The 13,683-nt window shown below is 61.1% G+C and overlaps 1 protein-coding gene and 1 non-coding gene across 3 annotated transcripts; both read right to left on the bottom strand.

Annotated features, from left to right (window-relative positions):
* Positions 1–670: 670 nt before the first annotated feature.
* On the bottom strand, positions 671–8,493 carry CNN2 (calponin 2). Of its 2 annotated transcripts, none has more exons than XM_047848284.1 (7): positions 8,336–8,493; positions 4,070–4,191; positions 3,526–3,592; positions 3,284–3,421; positions 2,493–2,609; positions 2,191–2,337; positions 671–1,689 (listed from the first exon to the last, which is right to left on the bottom strand). In XM_047848284.1, exons 1-7 carry the CDS (start codon positions 8,396–8,398, stop codon positions 1,420–1,422), a joined length of 924 nt encoding a protein of 307 aa, XP_047704240.1. In that variant the 5' UTR covers positions 8,399–8,493; the 3' UTR covers positions 671–1,419. The 2 variants fall into 2 exon arrangements, with proteins under 2 accessions (XP_047704240.1, XP_047704241.1); XM_047848285.1 differs by lacking the exon at positions 8,336–8,493 and adding an exon at positions 6,202–6,504.
* A 4,927-nt stretch (positions 8,494–13,420) lies between these two features.
* On the bottom strand, positions 13,421–13,527 carry LOC125159763 (U6 spliceosomal RNA). Its single transcript, XR_007149899.1, has one exon. It is a non-coding gene; the product is annotated as a U6 spliceosomal RNA (small nuclear RNA).
* Positions 13,528–13,683: the final 156 nt, after the last annotated feature.

Genomic DNA, 13,683 nt, shown 5'->3' on the forward strand with positions numbered 1-13,683 from the left:
TGTCCATCCACAAGGTGGGGGTTCCATTGGTCATCATTTGTCAATCCCACAAACATTCCTTTGGTCCCTACAGTGGGCCCGGCCGTGGTGGAAGGGGGAAGGGGGGGGCCCAGCATTCCAAGATTAGAGTCCTGGGTCATAACGGTCACTGCATTTTGAGGAATACCTCCGAATCCCTTTCTAGAAGACTGGGTAGATTTCCCAAGACCATGGTGAAGACGAAGCATGTGTATGGACCCCACAGCTCTGAAGGCACTGACCGGGGAGCAAGCAGATATACTGGGAGGATCCCTGAGAAAAGGGAGGTGGGCTTGGCGTTGGGGCTTTGAGGATGTGTAGGAGTTTGCCGCTTCCAGAACTGTGGGCCTAGTGAACAGCCCGAGCAACCCCTGGGGGCTGCAGGTGGAGCTGTCTGTGGGCTGGGACACGGGGTTGGGGTTGCGGGGCTCACCTTTCTAGCCAGCAGGCAGGCCGGCCTCTTTCCGCCACGCAGGTCCTGACCCGCAAAGCACTTTTTCAACCCACACTCACCTGCGCCCTGGGCCTCCGCTCTTAGCTCCGCCGCCCAGCCCCGAGGACCTCCTTAGATGCTGGTCCAGTGCCCACCCCCAGGGCCCCCCCCACACACCCCCAACCCCAGGTTGCCGCAGACTCCCAACTCTCCCAGTAGTTTCTTCCTAAAAAGAGGTTTTTATTGCCTTTGGTCCACAGTTGACATTTCACATTATCTCTTGGTCCCAGGGCTCCTGGATGGGGGCCAGTCCCCAGGGAGGACCTCCGGGTGGGGATCCCTGTGCAGTACTTGGCAGAGGAATGGGGACAAGTAGGGGAAGGGGAAGGGTGAAGGGCGGGCCTGGCTTTGTGTCAACCAGGCAGAACTCTGTTGTCCTGCCTGGGCCTCAGTTTCTCCGCTAGGCCCTGGGGGGGGAGGGGGTGGGCTACGGGTGACTGTCTGAGACTGCTAGGTCCTCACAAGACCTAAAATACTTGGGGACTGTGGCCCTGCCCTCTCCCAGGGGACCTGCTTCCTTCTCGGCGGCATCCCCTTCCACCATCTCCAAACCCCGCCCCCCACTCCCCTGCAAAAAATATTATTTTTCTTTCATTAAAACTGCCCAAAGCTTCTGTGGGCACAGAAACCACAAACTGATCGGCAGAGAAAAGGGAAGAGAGGGAAAAGCGACCGGAAACCATACGGGGCAGGGCCCCTCCCTGCCCAGGTTTCTTCCCCCAACACCTCCACCCCCCAGGCCAGCCCAAAGCCTGCTGGGAAACTCGCTGGCGGGAGGTGCTCTGGCGGACAACCCGCCCCCCGATCTACCTCCGCCCCTTCCCCACAGACAAGCAGAAACACAAGACAGAACAGAAAAACGCGAGAAGCAGACAGGGTGATGTGGGGAGGCGCCCCGCTCCGGCGGCTCAGTGGCCCGCCTCCTCCTGGCGGTAGGGGGCGTATTCCGGGGCCTCCGCTGGGCCGTCGCCTGCAGCCACCGCACCCCCATCGGCCGCAGGGCCCTGCGGGCAGTACTTGGCGTCATAGATCTGCCGGCCCAGACCGAACACCTGGCCGCTCTGGTTGGCGCCCTGAGTGTAGCCCATCTGCAGGGACAGGGACGAGTTGTCACACTTGTCGGTCCCCAGCTTGGTGTCGTAGATGTGCCGCCGGGTCCCGGGGGCCGTCATGCCCACCTGCACAGGAGGAGAGACAGCTTGAGGGCGGCGGAGGAGGGCCAACGGAGGCCACACCCACCCCTGACCCCCCCGCACCAACTCCGTCTGGGTCTGAACGTAGCGCAGGCTCCCGTGGGTCCCCCCCAGCCCTGCCTGGACGCCCTCTCTCGCCCTCTGTGCCGACTGTATGGGCCTGGCTCTCCCTGCCGGCCAGGGAGCTCCCCAGGTGAGGGCCGAGGCGTCCCAAGAACCCAAGACTTCCAAGACCATCTGGCACATGCCAGGTGGCATGAAAGGGAGAATCAGCAGATCCGAAGATACCAGGGTTGCACGGAGCCCCTGGGCAACCCTGGGGGGGGGGGGGGCGGGTGAGGCACAGGGCCGGCTAGTAACTTCCCCGGGACACACAGCAAGCTGGCAGAGAGGTCGGAGGGAACTCCAGAGCGGGACTCTCAGTGACAGGCACGCGTGGGGACAAGGATAAGAGCACGCAGGGAGGTGGGGCCCGGGGAGCCCCACCTGGCTGGCACACTTGTTTGTGCCCATCTGGAGGCTGATGGTTGAGTGGTCCATGGGTGGCAGGATGTGGTTCTTCGGGTCATACAGATGCCTTCTCGTCCCATAAGCTGTCATGCCCGACTGGCTGGCACACTTGTTTGTGCCCATCTGCAGGGAGGCAGGCAGGAGAGGTCAGGTGCCCCCGCCAGGCCTCTAGACCCCGCCCTGAACTTAGAGGGGACACGGGGCTCGTCGGGCCCGGGTCACATTAGAAGCCCCCACCCCACCGGGGCGGGCCAGGGTCAGAGGCACCGGGAGCCCACCTGGAGCCCAATGACGCACTGGCCCGCCTTCATGGTGGCGTCATCAAAGTTGCGCTCCTGTTTCTCTGAGTATTTGACGCCAATGTCCACGCCGCTCTGCAGCCCCTTCGTCTTGGCCTGGAGGGGAGGGGTGTTGAGAGCATCAAAGGGGTGGGGGGCAGCAGAGACCCTTGCACCGGGCCCAGACTGTGCAACTCTGGGGGAGGCACGGGGACGGGCTCCCACCCGCCCCCACCCACCAGCCACCCAGCGCCTCAGCCACCAGCGGTCTGACGGCTCAGGACAAGGACTCGGGGGGCGGGGGGCATCCTCACTGCCAACCCCTCCTACCCGACCCGCCAGCAGCTCGCCGGGCAGGGACACCTGCCCCTCGCTCCTCCCTGGTCACTAGACCCCACACTGGCCGGATCCTCCTGTGCTCAGGGTGTTTCCCACAACATGTAACGTATTTCTAATCTATCCAGAGTGACTCGGGGATGAACTCTGGCTGACAATGACGTGTCCACGGAGCTTCACGGATTGTGACAAATGTCCCCTGAGGGACACAGTGCCACCCAATGGGGCAGCCGTGCACGCGGGGCCAGGAGGCACGCGGCAAATCTCAGCACCTTCCTCTCAACTTTGCTGCGAACCTAAAACTGCTCTCAAATATAAAGTTGGTCTTTTATTTTTTAAGTAAAAGATGTGTTCCTCGTCTCCTCCTTTGAGACCGTGAGTCCGCGACTGGGTGGACCGTGCCTGCCTTGTCCAGCACGCAGTCCGAGGTGCCTGGTGCCGTCTCTGGGCCTCACCTTCCCGGCCAGGGCCAGAAGGGACACCTGCACCTGGGTCATGTTCCCGCTCTCGAACAGGTCGTTGGCCTCGAACAGGTCCACGGGGTTCATGCCGTAGCTGACCATGGCCTTGATGAAGTTCGAGAGGTTTTCCAGCTGGGAGGAGGCGGGAGAAGGAGTGTGAGGCCACCCGGCCCACCCACCCGCCCGCCACACGTGGTGGGTCAGCTGCCCCCTCCTGCCGCCCGCGGGCGCCTCACCTGGTGCCAGTTCTGCATGGAGCGGTTGATCTTGGGCACAGAGCCCGGCTGAAGCTTATTCATGAGTCTGGGGAGGGGAGACAGGACCCTCCGTTAGCGCAGGGGAGCCTCAGAGACCCGAGAAACGGATCGTACTCTTGCCTTCCCAGGCCACCTCACTCCAGGCCACCTCACCCCAGGCCACCTCACTCCAGGCCTCAGTTTCCCCGTCTGCGATGTAATCTTCACCCGCAAGGGAGCAGAGGGCCCGAGTGTGGCAACCACCGTCGTGGGGGGCGAGTCTGCGGACCTGCACGCCCAGGGATGTCTGAAGCCACCCGAGCAGGACGCAGGGGGGAAGGGCCCAGGAACAAGGAGGCTCCCACCCGAGGCCGGGTGTGAGGGGAGAACGCTGGCCGCCAGAGAGCCGCCCCCAATCGGCCACGCGAGAAGGGGAAAGACAAGCGGGACCCGAGACCCGCTGCGGGGAAAGCCAGCCCTGGGACCGTGTGACCTCGAAGCGCACACCGTCAGGGCCACCGGCACCTGCGCACACCGCACTCACGTGCACAAGACAACGCCGTCCTTGAGACCCTTCTGGAAGTCGGGCCCAATCGAGAGGCCGGTGAGTCCCTCCATCCAGCTACGGAGCTCGGCCTCCTTCTGGGGGTCATATTTGGACAGGAGCTGGGTGAGCAGAGGACACGGGGTGCGGTCAGCTGGGGAGCTCCGGGAGGGCGGGGCCGCTCCCCCTGCGCAGGCTCAGACACGCCCCCACCTCTGGCGACAAACACCTGCTCTCGGCTCCTTCTGGTCCCGCCCCCACGCCCTGGCGGCGCCCTGCTCTCCCCGCACTGGAGAACCCTGCTCTTGTCTGTTGTCTATTTATTGTTTTAATGCTTATTTTTGAGAGAGAGAGAGAGACACACACACACACACACACACACACACACACACACACACACACAATCCGAAGCAGCTCCAGGCTCCGAGCTGTCAGCACAGAGCCCGACGCGGGGCTCGAACCCACAGACCATGAGATCATAACCTGAGCCGAAGTCCGCCGCTTACCTGACTGGGCCACCCAGGCGCCCCTATTTTATTTATTTAAAAAAAAACAACCTTTTTTGCAAGTAATCTCTACACCCAACGTGGGGCTGGAACTCACGACCCCAAGGTCAAGAGTCACATGCTCTACTGACTGAGCCGGCCAGATGCCCCTCTGTTGCGGTTTTTAAATTGCGGTGAGATAACAATAACATAACATTTATCATTTTAACCATGTTCAAGCGAACGGCTCAGGGACGCCTGGGTGGCTCGGTTGAGCATCCAACTCTTGATTTCAGCTCAGGTCATGATCCCGGGGTTGTGAGATCAAGCCCTGAATTAGCCTCTGCGCTGAGTGTGGAGCCTGCTTAACATTGTCTCTCTTTCTCCCTGGCTCGTGAGCATGCTCTCGAAAAAAAAACAGTAAACAATCAGTAGTTTTTAACATACAACATTGCGCAACCACCGCCATAGTCTAATTCCAGAACATTCCATGTCTCCAAAAGAAACCCTGTCCCCAATAGCAGTCACCCTCCCCCACCCCCTGGCCCCCACGAGCCCCTTCCTGCCCGTGGACGAGCCCGTTCCGGACGTTTCACACACGTGGACTCACACCCCGTGTGGCCTCTCGTGTCGGGTTCCCTCCCCGAGCGTCGTGTGTTCAGGGTCCGCCTGCGGGGCGGTGGGTGTGGGCGCCTCACTCCTGTTTACGGCTGAGTAACGTTTCAGTGTGTGGATGGACCCGTTGTATTTACCCATTCATCCATGGATGGACATTTGGGTTGCTCCCACCTTTGACTACAGTGAAGGACACTGCCATGAACATTCACATACGATTCTTTTGGATGTGTCTCTAGGACTGAAATTGCCGGGTCACATGGTACCCCTATGTGAAACTTACTGAGGAACCACTAAAACTTTCTCTGCTCCTTACACTGACCATACCACTTACTGCCTCAGGACCCTTGCACAAGCTGTCACTTTTGGCTCAGATGTTTGCATGGCTGGGTCCCTCCCTTCAATCTAGTCACCGATCCAGCTTAAAGGTTACCTCCTTGGAGAGGGTTCCCCCGAGTACCCTGGCTAGGAAAGCCCTCCTCATGCCCTCTTTCCCCACTCTGCCTTAGTTTCCTTCTAGCTTTTACCTTTATACGATATGCCTCCTTGCTTATGATCTACCCCTCAAACTCTGCTGCCCAGCTCAGTGCTGTCTCCACAGTCCCTGGGTAAATGGACAAAAAGGTTCACGGTCTCCCATCAGTGCACACCCATTACCCACCAGCTCGCTCGCTCGCTCTCTCTCTCTCTCTCTCTCTCTCACACACACACACACACACACACACACACACACACACGCCATGTTTCCCTCGGGGCACCCAAGGCCAAGAAAGCCAGGATAGCTGGGGCCCAGAGAAGCCACAGCAAGTCAGGGGGACCCAAGCCAGTGTGTAGGCAGACACGGACAGCCCCAGGGCGGCTGCTGAGATGCCCGCACACACTTGCCCACACAGATCCCTGCCCTGGGCGCTCTCCCTTCCTGCCTTTCCACCCCTACCAGGGGACCAGGACCCCAGAGCCACCCTCTGCAGACCCCACTTCTCCTCTCACCTCTGCTCCCAACCCCCTTATGAGCATGGACACAGTGCTCACCCTGTGCCTCAGTTTCCCCAGCTGTGCAGAATTGTCTGCGCCAGGGCCTCCTGAACTGGGCCCCACTTCTTGGTTCCTGCATAGAAACCTCACGACACGGGATCAGGGCTGAGCTGACCAGAGCACAGCAGAGACAAAGGCGGGGAGGCTGGCCCGCTAACCCGATCCTCCTGGCCCACGCCCCATCTCCTGGCTCCCACAGCCCCGCGGCCCTGCCCTGAGAAGGAGAAGCTGAGCCTGAGACAGGCCAGCTGGTCTGGACACCGCGCGTGCCTGCGGGGCTGGCCCCTGATGGCTCCTGGGGGCCGCGGTCCTGGGCAGAGGCGCCCGGCCAGCCCCACCCGCGGCCGCCGCCTCCCCCCTCCCCCCACTGGACAGCGGCCTTCAGCACATTCCTCCTCACCGCAAACTGCCAGGAATGCAGCCGCTGCCTCCCTGCTAAATCGGGACCAGCTGTTCCCAGAGGTCTAGACCCCCCCAGCCGGCCGGAAATCGAGTGACTGCTCAGAGGGACGCTGGACACCAGCCTGCCTTCATGCCATCCAGCCAGGGGTAAACTGAGGCACGGGGGGCCAGGCAGAGGTGTCCAGAGGTCTTAACCTCCTCTTAAGTAGCCGGTAAAGTGGACGCGGCGTGGATCTGAAGCCACAGGAAGCTGGTTTCCCCTTCTGGTGCGGCCCCAGTGACCCTGGCAAGCTAGTCACTGCCCTGCCCGTTCTCCAGACCTGCAAGCTGAGGGCTGGTCACCGGGCGCCTTCTGACCTCATCCCAGACACAGCAGGTCTCGACCTGCCCCTTCCGTCTGCGGAAACTGCCTGCGCGCACGGGCCGGGTGCCACGCCCTCACCCACTTCCTGCCGCCCCGGGAGACGCAGGGGGGTGGCCATCAGGCACTGGGTGCAGCAGGTCTGGGTTCCAGCCCTGACTCTGCCGCTCGCAGGCCGTGTGTGGTTCTGGGCAGCTCGTGTGACATCTCTTGGGAGTCCCACACACAGACCCGGCTCTTAACCTCCCTTGGGGCTGAGTGGGCCACTCACCAGCACCAGCACGGGCGGTGTAAACGGTCACCCCATCCAGCGATTGCTGGAGTGGAGAACGCGTTTCAGGAAGGCTCGGGAGCCTTAGCCTGCTCACTGCGCCTTAGTTCCCCAAGGCTCAGCCTCCCTCTGTCCGAGGGGCTGAGGCCAGCTCCTCGGAGCTCAGGAGGCCCTCGCGGTCCCCCTCCTGTCCGCGATCCCCGGGCTGCCATTGAGACAGGTGCCGGTCCCTGGCTGGCAAGGCTATGCCTTCCACATGCCCAGGCAGGCTCCCGGGGGCTGCTGGCTGTGGGGCCACATTCCCAGGTGCCCGGTGGGAGGGACAAGCTCCCCTCCTGCTGGAAGGGCCCAGAGTGACTGGCCAGGGCCAGGACCATCTCCCTGGGTCAGGGATCACCCGCTGCTCTCCGTTCCGTAGGCTGGACCCGCTGTGTGACCCTCCAGAAGTGTCTGCTGCTCTCTGAGCCAGCCAACAAGTGCTTTCTCAAACAGTGTCTCCCCCAGGCCCCATCCCGGGTCTCGGGACCCCCAGCATCCTGAACATGCCTTTGCCACCACCTTAACTTTGCCAGATGGGGACAAAGGGAAGTCAGCAAGAAGCAGCTGAGCAGGGGCACCCCCCCCCCCCCCACCAGGTCCAACTTCCCCCTTGGTCCTGCCCCCCCACCCCAGGTGTTAGAGGTGGGGAAATTCCTGAGGGGGGGCCACACCCTTGGAAAACAACGGGGGACTGGCCCCGCTCCCTTCCCCTTCCCCGCCTGAAGCCCGCGTGGCCGGGGAATGAGGAGGGGGGGCTGCCGGGGTCCCCTCGGGGCATTCTCGGGCCTGGAAACGCGGGAAGGGCGTGGGGCTGAGAGTGAGGGAGGGGTTCAGGTGGGGGAGCGCTAGGGGAAGGGGTTAGACCCAAGCACTCCTAGATGCGGGGGGATGCCAGACCGCTCCCCCACACTTGGGGCCGGGAGGGGGGCTCGGGAGGGTGCCCCCGGGGACCCCGGGCGGTAGGGGGTCGGAGGGCCACCCTCCTCCCGGGTCTGGGCGCTCGCTGCCCGCCCCACGTAGGGGAGCCCGGCGGGCGCGGAGGGCGCGCCCTCACTCACCCGGTTTTTGACCTCGGCCGAGAGCCCGTACGAGGGCCCCTTGTTGAACTGCGTGGAGCTCATGGCTGGCGGCGGGACGGGCCGGGCCGGGACGGGACGGGGCGAGCCCGCGGGGCGGCGGGGGACGCGCGGGGCCCGGCGCCACGCCCCCGCCGCTGATTGGCCCCCGCGCACTTGTCCTTATAAGGCCGGGCCGCGTCGGATTCCTGCGGCCCGACTTCCTGAGCCCCTCGCCGCCCCCGACCCCCGCCCCGCCCCCGCCCCTGCGGGGCGCCCCGTCCCCAGGGCTGGAGGGGCCCCCTCGTCCCGTCCGAGCCGCCGGGAAGCGGACGCGGGGAGGGGCAGGGGCTCCGGACGGCCCAGACGAGGCCCCCCTGCCCTCTCCCTGCTGGAAGACCCCAGGCGGCGCCGGCACCCGTCTAAGTTTGCCCCTCTGCGCGAGGACGCGAAGGGGGGCACTGTTGGGTGGGACTCTGGCACCTTGGAGCACGGACGAGGACCCCTGTCTGTCACACTGAGGCGCCTCCCGGTCCACCCGGGTCCTGGGACTCCCACAGCTGGGTGGTGGACTAGGGAACTAGGGCAGGCTCCTCCAAGGAGGGGCCGCTGCAGCTGGGGCTTTGATGGATGAGTAGGAGTTTGCCAGCCCAAAAGGGATAGTGTTCCCGGCAGAACCAAAGGTGCCAAGCCCTGCAGAGACCGTCAGTGCTCGAAAGCACGTGGGGATCAACCCGATGGGCCGGGGAGAGCGAGCAATGACAAGGGGCCTCGAATGTCCTACCGAGGGATGACAGGGAGTGGGGAGACAGTGGGACAGAGACGAGAGGTCGACATGTCCTGGGGTACGGCTGAGGCTGCCAAGTTTTCCAGGCCGGGCACGCACGTGGTTCTCGACAGGCGGCGTGCGCTTGTACCGATAGATCAATAAATTCACAAATAGGTGACGGAATGAATGAATTCACTTACTCAGCAGCTCACTCTCCCTCATTCATCCACTCACCCGACTGTTCACTCCTCAAATGCTCCCCAGCCTGGCTTCTGGGCCAGTCCCTTTGCTAGGAGATGCTGGCTCACAGGAGACCTTAGCTCTGGTCCAGCCCGTCCCTAGAACGACTGAGCCAGGCCCAGACCCCCACCCCTGCCCCCTGTGAGCAGGCCTAGACCCCACCCCTGCCCCTGTGAGCAGGTACAGGACAGAAAGACAAGCCTGAAAGAGGGATGAAGGAAACTGGAGGGAAGCCAAGGCACCACGAGAGGTGTCGAGGAAAGCTGCATATAAAAGGGGACATGGGAGACGGGGTTTAAAAGCATGAGTAGGAGTTTGGCACACGTGACAAGCAGCTGGTTGGGCTCTGTGAGGGCTCAGAGCCGACTCACCCCTACCCCTTCCCCGAGGAGCACACCTCCCTGGCCCCCACTTCCTGGATATCTGTCAACCCTTCCGATTCCTTCCATCTGAAGGTCCTTTCTTCAGGGTTCAAGTCCTAGCCGGTGGTCTCGGGTGAGTCCCTTCCCTTTTGGGTCTCAGCTTCCCCATCTGTGAAAGGGGGGCCCAGTGCATGGCGGGGAGCCAACAACGGGAAGGTGCAGCTCTGAGTGTGGGAGTAATGTGGATTGTTGGTATCGAGGTGGGGCGCTCTGAGGGCGGCAGGGCCCTGGGGGGGCAGCCAGATGGCCCCCCTGCGGGTCCTGCTGGGGCATGGGAATCCGTGGGACCCAGGGCCCTGTGCGGCTGGCGGCGGGAAGGCGGCTCAAGCCGCTCCCCTGGGCCCCTGCCCCGGGCTGCGGTGGTCAGCGGCTGCCAGCAACGTGCCCAGCCCCCCGGTGCTTGTCCAGGAGCCGCCAGTGACTCTGGGGACCCCACCCTGCCCTGGGAGGCTCTGAGACGGACAAGATGGACCGGAGGCTTGCCTGTGTGTGCAGCCCTACGTCCACGCCGTGCCCGCTCGGGCAAGTTCTCGGGGCGAGTGAACGCTCGAGGCAGGGCCCCCCATCCCCCGGCAGCCAGGGAGCAGAGGCTTCGTCCTAGATTTTAATTCATCCTGACTTAGAAGTAAATTCCATTTGGGGAAAACATGTGAGGAGATTTGAAACAACCCGGGAACATACGCGCTTTGCTGTTAGGTGTAAGTTTTGCACACCCCAGCTACGCCTGAGTGTTTCCACGCTATGTCAGCGTGGGGAGTGAGGCGTGCTGGGCATTGGAAGCCCAGCCCGGATTTGGAAAAGGGTGTAAATTAACACCTCAGGAATTTTTCACATACGTTGCATGTTGAAATGGTAATATTTTCAAGATAACGAGTTATGTGAAACGTATTACTAACACTGTTCTCTTTTAGTCCTTTTAATGTGGCTTCGAATTTAAAACCATGGGTCCGGTTGGTCTTATAAATTTCTATCGGCCAGCGCTGTTCTGGACCCGGGGGCCAAATCCAGATCCCAGATTTATGTATTTATTTTTTTGGTCTGGCCCTTGAGATAACGATGTTTTCTGACATTCTTAACCATCATTTTTTAAAAATGTTTATTTATCTTTGAGAGGGAGAGAGACAGAGTGTGAGCAGAGGAGGGGCAGAGAGAGAGGGTGACACAGAATCTGAAGCAGGCTCTGGCCTCCGAGCCGGCAGCCCAGAGCCCGACGCGGGGCTGGAACTCACGGACCGCGGGATCACGACCTGAGCTGAAGTGGGATGCTTAACCGACTGAGCCCCCCAGGTGCCCCTCCAACATTTTTAAGTGGGAATCGTATACTTTTAAAATGTGTGTCGCACAGAAGTTTTATTGGCACTCAGCTGTGCCCACCCGTCTCCAGCTGCCGCTGTGTCACACGGTGAGCTAAGTGCTCTGTCCGCCGCGAGGCTGAGAACACTGGCTTCTGGCCCTTCGCAGAAGATAGTTTGCCGACCTGGGTGCTAGGCACTCAACCTCCCGGAACCCAAGACATCCAGACTCAGACGCCCCAAAATTCAACACCTCAGGTGTATGGAATTGTATAATTCTGTATAATTCCTTGGCCTGAGCGCCCCCACTTGGAGCCTGGGTTCAAATCCCGACTCCCCGCTTGGCCACGTGATTTTATGCGGCAATCACAGCTGGCCTCTCCATGCGTCCGTGTCCCCGTCTGGAAAGCTCCTCACTGCCCTCAGGTTCGCTGTCAGCGTGCAACGGGTTAACATGTACGTGCCTCTGAGCAGCCACAGGGAGCCAGCCTGACATAAGTGTAGTTGAGTGAACACGAGTCAGTATCTTAGGAATGTTGGCGTCCATCAGGAACCTGGCAAAGAGGTCTGGGGCCCGTGCAGCTGTCCTCTGCCCTTGACTCCCTGGCACTCAGTCGTTTTCCAGGACCCACCCCTGGGGAGAATGCAGGGGATGAGTAATGATGAAGGGCTCACAGGGCAGGGGAGCTCCAGGTACTCTGGGGTGGGACCTCGGTGATGCCGGTGGGACGGGGACCACAGCTGGAGGACCTGGGGCTGCAGGGGCCCCTTCAGGTTCTGGGCTGAGGGCTCGGGCCCTGGGGTGTCGGTGGCCGGGCATGGGGGCTGCAGGTGCACCAGGGGCCCCGGGCCCTTTCCCCACAGCCACCTCTTGGGCCCCCCCCCCCCATCCCCTCAGTGCCTGAGCTCTCTGAGTGGGACCCCGGGGCGTCAGGGCAGGACCCCGGGTCGGGCCCCTCTGTGGGGTCGGTGGGCGCCTTCTGGGTGGGCTCCCCTTGCTCTCGGCAAACGATCACTTCAGTCTTGTTGCCTGTGTGGGTCCTGGCCGGCGGGATGCAGACAGAACATACTGTGACAAAACAGTAGCAGTAACAATGGCATCTCAAAGCAGGGAGTGGGGGGACCTGCTAACTCAGGTCAGGAGCCTCCCTTGCTCAAAATCTGCCATGGCTCCCCACTGCCCCCTCAGCCAAGATGTCCTCCAGGACCCCACTCCCTGCCGGGTGAACTCTCCACCAGGCATGCCCTCTCTGTGCCCCCACGTGTTCAGCCCCAGGCCTGTCTCAGGGCCTTTGCCCTGGCTGTGCTCTCTGCTGATGCTCTGGTCACCTGGCTCGTTCACTGCCCTCCCTCCTACTTGAGGGTCAGCTCCTCAGGAGCCTCCTCCCTGCAGCCCCATTTAACTCCCAACCTGCCCCAGCCCAGCCTCCTGCCCGATACCACCAGCACACCCAGACGAGCAGCGGTGATGCCCACGGCACCCTGGGAAATCCAGCCTGTCTGCTAATTTCCCGGCTGTGCCCAGAAGCATGGGTGTGGTGTTTGCTCCTTCTCTTATCTCCTTGGGTTTAGACCTAGAAATTTCCTTGGCCATTTCTTCTTTCTTTTCCTTCCTTCCTTCCTTCCTTCCTTTTCTTTCTTTTTATTTTCATGATCGTGGCTTTCCAGGGATGCTGGTGGCTGTCCAGCGGCTAGCCATGCAGTGTGGACGCTGGGTGAAATTGCACTGGCTTTGGTGAGTTTCTAGAACACGGCAGTAAACTCTAGACTGTACGCGACCTTTTCAGTGTAAATTACACTAATAAAAACAAGTTGCTACATTTCACATGCTCAGGAGCCCAGTGGGCTGGGACCTCTGCTGGACACGTGAGAAACTCACAGAGCCTCCCCACAGCCAGGCTGGATTTACTCTCCAGGTCAAAGGGACATCTGCCTGCCTCTCCGCTGGGAAATTTTTTTTTTCCCTCCTTTGCAAGTAACAGGTGACTTGAGGGTGAACCCAATAATTTCAAGAGTGTGCATTTCTTGAGCCGTTAGCCAGGCCCTGTGCAGGGCACTCGACGAAACAGGAAGCGAAGGATTTCAAACTCCTGGTCACGGAGGAGTAGAACGCCACCCGTCCGTCCATCTGCTGGGTGTGGTGCACACCTGCTTGCCAGGTGTCTGGGCGGCGCGAGGTGACCGCCCCAAGACACCCGGTTCCCAGAAGGAAGAAATAGTATTTGCTGTTAGGGTCACAGCTGTCAGGGGCTGGAACGGAGCTCCGCCTGAGCGCGTCCTGGGGGACGGGAGCGGGGAGGGGCGGCGCAGGATCAGGGGGAAATCCGAGCGGTCCCCCACCTCCGCGGGGAGCTGGGCTTGGTACCAAAATATGGAACGCTTCACGAATTTGCGTGTCATCCTTGCGCAGGGGCCATGCTAATCTTCTCTGTATCGTTCCAATTTTAGTATATGTGCTGCCGAAGCGAGCACGATTACTACGGCCCCAGCAGAGCTATTTAAAGACCAAACCCAAAATCATTTTACAGTTAGGCTAAACTGAGCTAGCTGCATTGAACAAGTTTTCTAGAGCGCCATGCAGATGAATATCTCCTACCATCATGCTTGCTTTGAGTGTCTGTTATCACG

The sequence above is a fragment of the Prionailurus viverrinus genome, unplaced genomic scaffold (genome assembly GCF_022837055.1).
Source record: "Prionailurus viverrinus isolate Anna unplaced genomic scaffold, UM_Priviv_1.0 scaffold_60, whole genome shotgun sequence".
Lineage (NCBI taxonomy): Eukaryota > Metazoa > Chordata > Mammalia > Carnivora > Felidae > Prionailurus > Prionailurus viverrinus.